This window comes from Oncorhynchus mykiss, unplaced genomic scaffold, assembly GCF_013265735.2.
Source record: "Oncorhynchus mykiss isolate Arlee unplaced genomic scaffold, USDA_OmykA_1.1 un_scaffold_281, whole genome shotgun sequence".
In the NCBI taxonomy this organism is placed as follows: Eukaryota; Metazoa; Chordata; class Actinopteri; order Salmoniformes; family Salmonidae; genus Oncorhynchus; species Oncorhynchus mykiss.
This window is the reverse complement of record NW_023493735.1, coordinates 47,501-60,860: the sequence shown is the minus strand read 5'-3', so window position 1 is coordinate 60,860 and position 13,360 is coordinate 47,501. Positions and strand designations below refer to the sequence as shown.

The 13,360-nt window shown below is 45.7% G+C and overlaps 1 protein-coding gene across 1 annotated transcript in view; it reads left to right on the top strand.

Moving 5' to 3' along the window:
• Positions 1-1,848: 1,848 nt before the first annotated feature.
• Positions 1,849-13,360, top strand: part of LOC110498602 (protocadherin-7) — a 19,251-nt gene continuing 7,739 nt past the window's right edge. Inside the window, exons 1-3 of the mRNA XM_036973647.1 lie at positions 1,849-4,275; positions 5,106-5,657; positions 6,280-7,489. Of these exons, the coding sequence (XP_036829542.1) occupies positions 3,329-4,275; positions 5,106-5,657; positions 6,280-7,489 (2,709 nt within the window). The 5' untranslated portion in view covers positions 1,849-3,328. The remainder of the gene's footprint in view (positions 4,276-5,105; positions 5,658-6,279; positions 7,490-13,360) is intronic.

Here is a 13,360-nt window from a genome sequence, read left to right as displayed (position 1 = left end):
TAGTGAAGAAATCAACACCATGAAATTACACACATGGATTAATGTCGTAACCAAAAATGTGTAATGTAGTAACCAACAAAAAAGTGTTAATCAAATCAAAATGTATTTTAGATTTTAGATTCTTCGAAGTAGCGACCCGTTGCCTTGACGACAGCTTTGCACACTGTTCTAAAACTTATGACCGGTAGTGCATTTATTTATATTCATTCGTCTGTTGTTGTGTGTCTTTGTTGATGTTGTGGTGTCGTGTTGCTTATTCTGCTTAGTAATGCTATACCATAGATCAGGCATTCACGATGTAAGCCCCCCCATCATCACCACCCTGAACAACAGAGCGACATACACACACTCAGCACCAGCACCCCCAGACGCCGATTGATTTCGACGGAAATCAAAGTCACATGCGGATCGAACAACAGAGGGCGCGGGAGCACCGAGGAGGCAGCGTGTGTCGACGCTGCCGGAATGCTAAACACACAAATCCTCCCGCTATCAATGCAGCACGGAGAGAGCGAGAGAGAGAGAGAGAGAGAGAGAGAGAGAGAGAGAGAGAGAGAGAGAGAGAGAGAGAGAGAGACGAGTTACCATGTTGTCCCATCCCTCAGAGCCGCGCTTTAACGGCTGTCTCAGCATACTGTACATGGCCTGCGTCTCCCTCACAGCGTTATGAATGGAGTGGAGACCGGGGAAGCCCCCCCCCCTCCTTCCCCCACTTCCGGACCGAAACCTGGTGGGTTGGGGGTAACATTGTCGGCCCTGACTGGACCCGGTCTGGTATAATTTAATTAAAGTGAAAGGAGCAAGGATAGGTGGAAGGAGGGAAAGGGGGCGTTGGGATTGTGGTTGCGGTGGGATGGAGGACAGAGAGAGAGAGAGAGAGAGAGGTACTGCAGGTAAAGCTTTATCTCCTTCTCCTCTTCCCTCCGCGACGCCTTTTGTTGCGTTCTGTAGCCTAGCGGTACACTGCACGAGAGGAGCCGGTTGCTGCATTGCGCTCACCGAGCAGCGCGTGCTGCGGGTCAGCCCGCGGAGATAGAGAGTCTGTGGCTGTAACGTCTTCAATATATTGTGTGTGTGTGTGTGCGTGCGCGTGTGTGTGTGTGTGTGTGTGCGCGCGCGTGCGTGTGTGTGTGTGTGTGTGTTTTAGTGCCGCAGTCAGACAAAAGAAAAAGCTACTTCAATATTCTACAGGGAACAACTGAACCAAACAAGAACTATACCGCAACGATTCTAACCGACTGACTCAAAAATATTAAAATATAATACTTACCCTTTTACAGGCCTAATCTTGTATAATGAAAATATATATTACTATAAATTATTAAATAATATCATTATTATTATTATTATTAGTCTATATGTTTGCTCTTTGACCTTTGGCCACAGGGGTCATATAGTTTATTCGTATAAATCGGATAGCTGGCAGGCAGAGAGATTAAAGTTACTGTGAGACGTCATCGGAGAACCACATGCCGCCGGATGAATGATGACATTCAGATGAGCTGATGTGGTCATAACTGGATAAAGAAGTCTAAGTCATTATTAAAAAACGTGTGTGTTTGTACCGGTTATTACGTTAGTCCCGTAGCCTGTCCAACGCTGGCTGGCAACCGTACAACACAGTAATAGAAAATGCCGATTGTGCAGAATACGTTCCCATTATATTCCTCTGACAACCAATATCCCTTCCTTCCCTGCATCCTCTTTGTGAATAAAGATATTCCCCTCATCTCATCCCACCCTGAGCCGCGTAAACGCCACATTGAATCTAGTGCAGTGTGACAGGGAGGAGGATAGGTCTGTTACCGATACACACACACACACACACGCACACACCGTGAGCGACACAACACTGCCTCTCGTTCCGTTCTCCCGTTTCAGCTGAACGATCAAGTTACGTGGCTAGGGAAATGTTGCAGTGAAGAGAGAGAGAGAGAGAGAGAGAGAGAGGCGGAGAGAGAGAGAGAGACTGCAGCATCATTTCAGATCAGGCAGAAAGCAAGCCACGCGCGCACATGCAGTGCAGTAGAACGTGCAGGTGAGAGAAAGAAAGAGAGAGAGAAGGCGTGCGTGGAGAATGAACGATAGAATGCAGGACTCTTGGAAAACACGCATTTTCTCTCGGTTCATGACCGAAACATCCTCGCGAACGCACAAGGAATTATAATTGACCGGTTTGTTGACTTCGGGATCTCTTTTGCCTTTTAAAAAAACAAAACAAGGGTTGCTGATGTGAGCGAGCTCCGGTTTACGGTTTAGATTATTATTCCGTCCCGAGAAGTGGCTGTGAAAAGCACTATTGTCTTGTGAAGTTCCGCGAAGGCATTCGACCAACTGCTTGGCACGTTGCTTCACTGCGGGGAAAAAAAAACACACGCGTAGTTCAGACTCATACCGGAGAGCGAGAGGTAAGAAACCACAATTAAACTCTAAACGATTACCGGACGATATCAAATACTTTACTTTTGAACCGATTGTGTTCCGCTTTGTGGATGTAAGTATTTTTTCACAACATTAGTGATTCGGGGTCCCGAGACAGAGTCGTGTACAGTTTTCTTTGTGGAAGTGCTGCATTGCAGTTTCTCTTCAACTCGTCAAAACCGCCGAGAGAGCCCCCTCGGTCCCCCGGAACGCGACCGGAATTAAGCGAAATTACTAACGGACTAATATAACTGATACGAGAGTCCTCAAGAGAGGGAGAAACGGAATACGGTCTCCATCATAAAAAGAGAGAGAGCGAGAGAGAGTCAAGTGGATTAATTAATAACGTGAGTGGATGATTTGGATTTCTCTCTTCTTGCTGGATGGATTTGCTGATATCTTTGTGCTCTGAACATCCCAGAGAGACTTAGAGGAAGTTTATTTTTAAACCCTCAACAATAAAGATAAAGACAAAAGAATAGAGAAAACAGACATCCTGACTGAAACAGAGATATAGAAACCGATAGTCACATTAACGACAGAGAGACTGATCTGCAGTGTGTTATTAGAGTGCTGTAAAGCTTTCCTGTACCCCAGGCAGTGGAACTGCCAAGAGAGAGAGAGAGAGAGGGGGAGAGAGGGAGGGGGAGAGAGGGAGGGGGAGAGAGAGAGGGTGGAAGAGTGAGAGAAAGAGAGGGAACAAAGATATACAGCCCAGATAGACACATTAACGACAGAGAAGGAGGGAAAGGTAGAAATATAGATCCCCAGAGACAGGAAAGAGAGACTGAGGAATAGAGAGAGAGAGAGAGGAAAGAGACAGGGAGAGAGAGGAATAGAGAGAGAGGGGGATAGAGAGGGAGAGAGAGAGAGGGAGAGAGAGAGGGGGAGAGGAAAGGCGGGAGCCATGCGGAGGACAGGGGTAGGTGTCTGTGGTGGAGCAGTGTTCTCCTGCTCGGTAACGCTAACTGGACCGGGGGAGTTGTTCCACCTCCTAGTCCTTCTCCTACTAACGATGACTCAGCTCCCGGTCGCTGACTCGGCTCTCCGTTACCGGGTGGCTGAGGAGGGCCCCGCAGACGTTATGATCGGCAATGTGGCTGCCGACCTCGGCCTGTCCGCGGGCACCGGCTCCGGAGATGTCACATTCGCCCTAGAGAGCGGCTCGGAGTTCTTCAAGATTGATAACGTTACCGGGGAGCTGACTACCGGGCAGCGGAGGATTGACCGGGAGAAGCTGTCCCAGTGTCAGATGATCTTCGATGAGAACGAGTGTTTCCTGGACTTCGAAGTGTCTGTGATTGGTCCGCTCCAGAGTTGGGTGGATCTCTTTGAGGGCCGTGTGGTCATCACCGACATCAACGACAACACTCCCTCGTTTCCGTCGTCGGTGCTGACATTATCTGTCGAGGAGAACCGTCCAATAGGCACGCTGTATCTGTTACCCACGGCGACGGATCGCGACTTCGGGCGCAATGGGATTGATCGTTATGAGCTGATTCAAGATGGCAGCTCTTCCGGGTCGGCGGGGTCAGGGTTGGGGTCAGCGAGGAGAGCAGCCGGAGGGCCAATGGGAAGAGCGGATGGAACAGGAGGAGGAGGGGATAGGAGGAGAGGAGCATTGGATAACAACGGAGGAGGTGCAGGAGGAGGTGTGAGGAGCAGTGTGTTTGAGCTCCAGGTCGCCGACACGCCCGACGGCGAGAAGCAACCACAGCTGATCGTGAAAGGCCCTCTGGACCGTGAAGCACGCGACTCGTATGAGCTGGTTCTACGGGTCCGGGACGGTGGCAACCCTCCTCGCTCTTCCCAGGCACTCCTCCGTGTCGCCATCACCGATGTCAACGACAACAGGTAAGATGAAAACGTAGTCTAGTGAAAAGCATGAGCTGAGGCACAACCAAAAATGTTAGGTGAGGTGCTGACTAATGGAGAGGAAACTGTCTAAAAAGTTGGATTGGTTTACATATTACACTAAAGAGCTGGAATATTAGCATCAGCATAGAGAAACACTAGATTAATTAACATAGAGCACCACTAGCTAAATTAGCATAGAGCACAACTGGCTAAATTAGCAGAGAGCATCACTAGCTACATTAGCATAGAGCACCACTAGCTAAATTAATGTAAAGCGCCACTAGCTAAATTAGCATAGAGCACAACTGGCTAAATTAGTATAAAGCACCACTAGCTAAATTAGTATAAAGCATCACTAGCTAAATTAGTATAAAGCACCACTAGCTAATTTAATGTAAAGCACCACTAGCTAAATTAGTATAAAGCATCACTAGCTAAATTAGTATAAAGCACCACTAGCTAATTTAATGTAAAGCACCACTAGCTAAATTAGTATAAAGCACCACTAGCTAAATTAGCATAGAGGACCACTAGCTAAATTAGCATAGAGCACCACTAGCTAAATTAGCATAGAGCACCACTAGCTAATTTAGTATAAAGCATCACTAGCTAAATTAGTATAAAGCACCACTAGCTAAATTAGCATAGAGCACCACTAGCTAAATTAGCATAGAGCACCACTAGCTAAATTAGCATAGAGCACCACTAGCTAATTTAGTATAAAGCATCACTAGCTAAATTAGTATAAAGCACCACTAGCTAAATTAGGTTGAAAAGCACAAACAATGTTATCTTCTAAATACATGGTATTTCTTTATCGACAACAGCCCACGCTTCGAGAGAGCCATCTATGAGGCCGAGATGGCGGAGAATGCGCCTCCCGGAACCCCCGTCCTCCAGGTGCGCGCGTCGGACCGCGACGTCGGCGTCAACGGACAGGTGGAGTACGTCTTCGGCGCTGCCACGGAATCTGTCCGCCGTCTTCTCCGACTGGACGAGGCTACCGGTTGGCTGAGCGTCCTCCACAGGATTGACCGGGAGGAAGTGGCCCAGTTACGGTTCACGGTTACGGCAAGGGATCGTGGTCAGCCGCCGCGCACCGACCGGGCGACCGTAGTCCTGGTGGTCCGGGATGAGAACGACAACGTTCCGGTCGTGGAGATCAGGAAGATCGGACGGATTCTGGTGAGGGACGGAGTGGCGCTGGTACCGGAGAATGTTCTGGTGGACACGCCGGTGGCGCTGGTTCAGGTGTCAGACCGGGACCAGGGGGAGAACGGAGCGGTAACCTGTACGGTGGTCGGGGATGTACCGTTCACCCTGAAACCAGCGGGAGAGACGGCGCTCCTGCCACTGCCCGCGGACGACGCCTTCGACAGGTGAGATGAAAACACATTGATCTGTTTACAGTTTATTTTATTTATTTATTTAAGTTCAGAGTATTCCAGCACGGCGCACCGAGAGGCTGAAATATCATTGGAGCATCAACGTACAGCACCTTAATATTAACCTGACAGCTAGCTACGTTTAGTTGAAAATCATAAAAATCACATACACAATATATGTTAATTTGAGCCATATAAATTCAAAATGTTCTATATTTAGATTTTGCCATGTAACTCTCTTTCCACAGCAGGAAGTAATTATATTGATTCCTTTCTTTGTAATTTTACGTTAATATTTAACCTTGTTTGCTCAGAAACCGTAAGAAGAAGTAATTATATTGACTCCTTTCTTTGTAATTTCATGTTAATATTTAACCTTGTTTCCTTCAGAAACCGTAAGAAGAAGTAATTATATTGACTCCTTTCTTTGTAATTTTATGTTAATATTTAACCTTGTTTCCTCAGAAACAGTAAGAAGAAGTAATTATATTGATTCCTTTCTTTGTAATTTTACGTTAATATTTAACCTTGTTTCCTCAGAAACCTTTAAGAAGAAGTAATTATATTGATTCCTTTCTTTGTAATTGTACGTTAATATTTAACCTTGTTTCCTCAGAAACCGTAAGAAGTATTTTCTCCACACGTCGGCCCTGTTGGATTACGAGGCCACCAAAGAGTACAGCGTGACCATCGTGGCAGTCGACTCCGGTTCCCCGTCTCTCTCCAGCAACAGCTCTCTCATGGTCAGGGTAGTGGACATCAACGACCACACTCCTGCCTTCGCCCAGGCCGTGGTGGAGGTCCACTTTGCCGAGAACAACCAACCAGGAGAGCGTGTGGTCACCGTGGTTGCGGCGGATGCCGATTCCGGAAAGAATGCAGAGATTGTGTATTCGTTGGATCCGTCCGTTAACGGCCTGTTCTATATTGATGCTGATAATGGGGATATCCGTGCGACGGGGGTTCTGGACCGGGAGGTCAGGGAGAGGTACGAGTTCCAGGTGATCGCCAGGGATAAGGGATTCCCCTCGCTGCAGGGGTCGGCCACGGTGGTAATCATGGTGACCGACCGCAACGACAACACTCCGAAGTTCGTCCAGGAAGTGTTCACGTTCTACGTGAAGGAGAACCTTCTTGCCAACAGCCCAGTCGGCATGGTAACGGTAACAGACGCGGATGAGGGTGAGAACGCGGAGCTGAGTCTTTTCGTAGAGATGGAGGAAGAAGAAGGAGAAGAGGTGGAGGGAGGAGGAGGAGGAGGGGAGAAGAACAAGGGAGTAGGAGAGGAGGGAGGAGGAAGAGGAGGAAGAGGTGAAGACACGTTCTCCATAGAGAACAACACAGGGACGATCTTCTCCTCCGTGGCCTTTGACCGGGAACGCCGTTCCACCTACACCTTCCGCGTCCGGGCCATCGACGGCGGGGCTCCGCCTCGCTCCGCCACGGCGACAGTCTCCCTCATCGTAACTGATGAGAACGACAACGCCCCCTCCGTGACCTCGCCCACCAACGATTCCTACACCCTCCTCCCCCCGGCCTCCTCCACCCGGACCATCGTCAGAACCGTGGCCGCCTCGGACTCGGACTTTGGCCGCAACGCTGACCTGCGCTTCTCCCTGGTAGGAGGGAACCCCTTCAGGCTGTTTGAGATCGGCCTGGCCAGTGGAGTGATCACCGTGGCAGAGCCCCTAGAGAGGAGACACAGGGGGCTGCATCGCCTGGTGGTCAGGGTCAACGACAGTGGAGAGCCATCGCTCTGCGCCACCGCGCTTGTCCACGTCTTCATCAACGAGAGTCTGGTCAACGCTACACTGGTGGACGCACAGGTAATTATGAATATGACTTTGGGTGCGTCCTAAATGGCACCCTATTCCCTATGAAGTGCACTACTTTTGACCAGCCGCCCCATTGACTCTGGTCGAATGTAGTGCACTGTGTAGGGAATAGGTTGCCATTTGAGATTCGTACATACTGTACATGCATACCTCTACTCTACTCTATTCCGTTCTGACTTTGGTGACATTGAGTCCATTTGTTAAGGCCCTACTGTTCTATACAGGCTATATATTACACTTCTCCTGCTCAATAGCTTAGAATGGGCCAATGCAATGCACCAGCCTATAATGGAATGGTAGGGATCGATTAGAACAACTTAGAATGGAACAGTAGAACAAATGAAAATGGAATTCTAGAATGGAACAAATTAGAATTGAACAATAGAATGGAATAAATTAGAATGGAACAACGGAATGGTATAACGGAATGGGGCCGCTCAGAGTGGGACATCATTTCATCTTTTAATAAGAACAGTGTCGACCAGACCAGAGCAATAGAGGGCAGACAAATGGATGGATCGAATCAACATGTTATCACACTTCATTCAACTGCTCAAAGGGCTTGATGATTAGTTCATTAGTTTGATCAGGTGTGCTAGTGTTGGGACAGAATAAAGACGTTTAAGTTAGGGAGACCCCAGGTCAAGGTCTGAGTTGACACATGAAACTGCGGTCCAGAGTTTCTCCTGGTACAAGTTACAGGGTTAGGAAAACTCCTGGCTATGAAGAAAACATTTCCATCTGGTTTCTCAACGGCCAACTTGTGACTCCTACTGATAAAAAAAACAAAACAGAGTTGAGTCATTTTCTGCTGCGTTGACATTTCATTCACTAATCACTTTGGCATCCTTCCACACACACACACACACACACACACACACACACACACACACACACACACACACACACACACACACACACACACACACACACACACACACACACACACACCCCTTTGGCATCATTCCACTGTCAGAGAGAAATCCTTGTGCGATGCAGGCAGTAACACAGATAACGTCTTCATATCTGTGTCTGTGACCATTAAACTTTGATATCCTTCTAGTCCATTACTGTATATCGAGAGCTGTGCTCTGCTGGGCTGTTCCAGTCAAACCAAACTGTCTATGGTGCAATGTCAAGGAGTTCTAGATTTCAACATGCTTCCAACACATTACAATCCATTGTTCCATAGAATCATTCTGTCATTCTATTGTGTTCTGGTTCCACTCTACCATTCTATTGCAATCAAACGTCTGGTTCTTTTCGTTGCAACTGAACCTGTCCCAGGCATAACTCTGTGCCCTTGTTATAGGCTTCAACTTGGATCTGGAGTTCTCCTTAGTTTTCAGCCATAACAAGGGCCCAGGGTGTTTCATGTTTAGGTCACAAGGTAATGAATAACTCCTGTCCCTAAAGCTACACCGCTAACTAAAGCTACACCGCAAACTAAAACTACACCGCTAACTAAAGATACACCGCTAACTAAAGATACACCGCTAACTAAAGCTACACCGCAACTAAAGCTACACCGCTAACTAAAGCTACACTGCTAACTAAAGTTGCACCAGTAACTAAAGCTGCACCGCTAACTAAAGCTACACTGCTAACTAAAGCAGTACAGCTGACTAAAACTACACCGCTAACTAAAGATACACCGCTAACTAAAGATACACCGCTAACTAAAGCTACACCGCAACTAAAGCTACACCGCTAACTAAAGCTACACTGCTAACTAAAGTTGCACCAGTAACTAAAGCTGCACCGCTAACTAAAGCTACACTGCTAACTAAAGCAGTACAGCTGACTAAAGCTACACCGCAACTAAAGCTACACCGCTAACTAAAGCTACACCTCTGACTAAAGCTACACCGCTAACTAAAGCTACACCGCTAACTAAAGCTACACAGCTAACTAAAGCAGCACAGTTAACTAAAGCAGCACAGCTAACTAAAGCAGCATCGCTAACTAAAGCTACACTGCTAACTAAAGCAGCACAGCTAACTAAAGCTACACCGCTAACTAAAGCTACACCTCTGACTAAAGCTACACCGCTAACTAAAGCTACACCGCTAACTAAAGCTACACAGCTAACTAAAGCAGCACAGTTAACTAAAGCAGCACAGCTAACTAAAGCAGCATCGCTAACTAAAGCTACACTGCTAACTAAAGCAGCACAGCTAACTAAAGATACACCGCTAACTAAAGATACACCGCTAACTAAAGATACACCGCTAACTAAAGCTGCACCGCTAACTAAAGATACACCGCTAACTAAAGCTACACCGCTAACTAAAGATACACCGCTAACTAAAGCTACACCGCTAACTAAAGCTACACCGCTAACTAAAGCTACACCTCTGACTAAAGAAACACCGCCAACTAAAGCTACACCGCTAACTAAAGCAGCACAGCTAACTAAAGCAGCATCGCTATCTAAAGCTACACTGCTAACTAAAGCAACACAGCTAACTAAAGATACACTGCTAACTAAAGCTACACCGCTAACTAAAGCTACACCGCTAACTAAAGCTACACCGCTAACTAAAGCTACACCGCTAACTAAAGCAGCACAGTTAACTAAAGCAGCACAGCTAACTAAAGCAGCATCACTAACTAAAGCTACACTGCTAACTAAAGCAGCACAGCTAACTAAAGATACACTGCTAACTAAAGCAGCACAGCTAACTAAAGATACACCGCTAACTAAAGCAGCACAGCTAACTAAAGATACACTGCTAACTAAAGCAGCACAGCTAACTAAAGATACACTGCTAACTAAAGCAGCACCGCTAACTAAAGATACACCGCTAACTAAAGCTACACCATTAGCTATTCATTGTATCGATATCAAGAGAGGCACAGCACTACCTGCACAGTGAAACAGTTCTGGTGTTTAAAGCTAAGCAGTACAAACCTTGGTGCAGCAGAGCGGAAGACTCCTGTGGGAGCTGGGGGGAGGGAGGGAGGGAGAGAGAGAGAGAGAGATGTGTCAGGATGGATGATGAGGCACTGCTAGAGCTAAAGTGGTAGTGCTGCATTCTCCTGTTGAACACTTACAAGGAGACACACCCACAGGATTGCAGGAATGCACACACACACACACATGCCGCATATACACACACCTAGCATGCACACATACACACACATAGCAGAGACACACACACACACACACCCACACACAGTGTGCTAGAGGCATGCTCAGCAGAATGTGAATGGGACAGAAGAAGACTGCAGAACAGCGAAGAACAGAACAGAACAGAAATGATAAGAGGAGAACAGAACAGAAGAGAGAGAGAGAAAAGAGAAGAACAGAGAGAAACAGAGGGGAACAGAAGAGGAGAACAGAGGAGAACAGAGAAGAACAGAGGAGAACAGAACAAAGGAGAAAGAACAGAGAAGAACAGAGAAGAACAGAGGAGAACAGGGGAGAAAGGAGAACAGAACAGAGGAGAACAGAGGAGAACAGGGGAGAAAGGAGAACAGAACAGAGGAGAACAGAACAAAGGAGAAAGAACAGAGAACAGAGGAGAACCGAACAGAGGAGAACAGAACAGAGGAGAACAGAACAAAGGAGAAAGAACAGAGAAGAACAGAGAACAGAGGAGAACCGAACAGAGGAGAACAGAACAGAGGGGAACAGAAGAGGAGAACAGATGAGAACGGAGGAGAACAGAGAAGAACAGAGGAGAACAGAACAGAGGAGAACCGAACAGAGGCGAACCGAACAGAGGAGAACAGAACAGACAGGAACAGAGGGGAACAGAAGAGGAGAACAGATGAGAACAGAACAAAGGAGAAAGAACAGAGAAGAACAGAGAACAGAGGAGAACAAATCAGAGGAGAACATTGGAGAAAGGAGAACAGAACAGAGCAGAACAGAGAAGAACATTGAACACAGGATAACATATGAGAACATAGGAGAACAGAACAGAGGAGAGCAGAATGGAGAACAGAGCAGAGAACAGATGACAACAGAACTGAGAACAGGGGAGAACAGAGAACAGAGGAGAACAGAACAGAGGAGAGCAGAATGGAGAGAGCAGAGCAGAGAACAGATGACAACAGAACTGAGAACAGGGGAGAACAGAGAACAGAGGAGAACGGAGAACAGAGGAGAACAAATAACATATGAGAACAGAGGAGAAAGGAGAACAGAGGAGAACAAATAACATATGAGAACATATGAGAACAGAGGAGAACAGGGGAGAACAGAGGAGAACAGATAACAGATGAGAACAGAGGAGAAAGGAGAACAAATAACATATGAGAACAGAGGAGAACAGAGGAGAAAGGAGAACAGAGGAGAACAAATAACATATGAGAACAGAGGAGAACAAATAACATATGAGAACAGAGGAGAACAGGGGAGAACAGAGGAGAACAGAGGAGAACAGATAACAGATGAGAACATAGGAGAAAGGAGAACAGAGGAGAACAAATAACATATGAGAACAGATGAGAACAGAGGAGAAAGGAGAACAGAGAACAGATAACAGAGAAGAACAGAGGGGAACAGAGGAGAAAGGAGAACAGAGGGGAACAGAGGAGAACAGAAAACAGAGGAGAACAGAGGGGAACAGAACCAGGCAACATAAGAACGATATAATGGAACAGAGAAGAGGAGATGAATGGAACCAATACAGTATAATCTACTAAAACAATAGACAGTTCTCCTAACCACGTCCAGTCAATGATATAAACTCATGAACCAATACAGTATAATCTACTAAAACAATAGACAGTTATCCTAACCACGTCCAGTCAATGATATCCTTGCATTGCATTTATTTATCCAGGATAGTCCACACCATAACTGTTGCCACTGTTTTCCAGAGATTCCTTTTTTAAAATGTTATTTGCTGAATGTAATACAGTGAAACAATAGAACAGTCAAAGCAACCACCGTTATAAACTCATGAACCAATACAATAGAGACAATGTGATGTCTTGTCTTGTAAAACAATGGAGCAGGACCTTAGTGTGACTTGGGCAAATTGCTTTTCAAACTGTGTTATGTTAACTTGCAAATTAAACCCCTTGAACAAGAGAGAGATGGGATAATGTGTGAATCTTATGTTGAGTGTTGTAGGGATAATGTGTGAATCTTATGTTGAGTGTTGTAGGGATAATGTGTAAAATCTTATGTTGAGTGTTGTAGGGATAATGTGTGAATCTTATGTTGAGTGTTGTAGGGATAATGTGTGAATCTTATATTGAGTGTTTTAGGGGTAATGTGTGAATCTTATGTTGAGTGTTGTAGGGATAATGTGTGAATCTTATGTTGAGTGTTTTAGGGGTAATGTGTGAATCTTATATTGAGTGTTTTAGGGGTAATGTGTGAATCTTATGTTGAGTGTTTTAGGGGTAATGTGTGAATCTTATGTTGAGTGTTGTAGGGATAATGTGTGAATCTTATGTTGAGTGTTTTAGGGATAATGTGTGAATCTTATATTGAGTGTTGTAGGGATAATGTGTGAATCTTATGTTGAGTGTTGTAGGGATAATGTGTGAATCTTATGTTGAGTGTTTTAGGGGTAATGTGTGAATCTTATATTGAGTGTTTTAGGGGTAATGTGTGAATCTTATGTTGAGTGTTTTAGGGGTAATGTGTGAATCTTATGTTGAGTGTTGTAGGGATAATGTGTGAATCTTATGTTGAGTGTTTTAGGGATAATGTGTGAATCTTATGTTGAGTGTTTTAGGGGTAATGTGTGAATCTTATGTTGAGTGTTGTAGGGATAATGTGTGAATCTTATATTGAGTGTTTTAGGGGTAATGTGTGAATCTTATATTGAGTGTTTTAGGGGTAATGTGTGAATCTTATATTGAGTGTTTTAGGGGTAATGTGTGAATCTTATATTG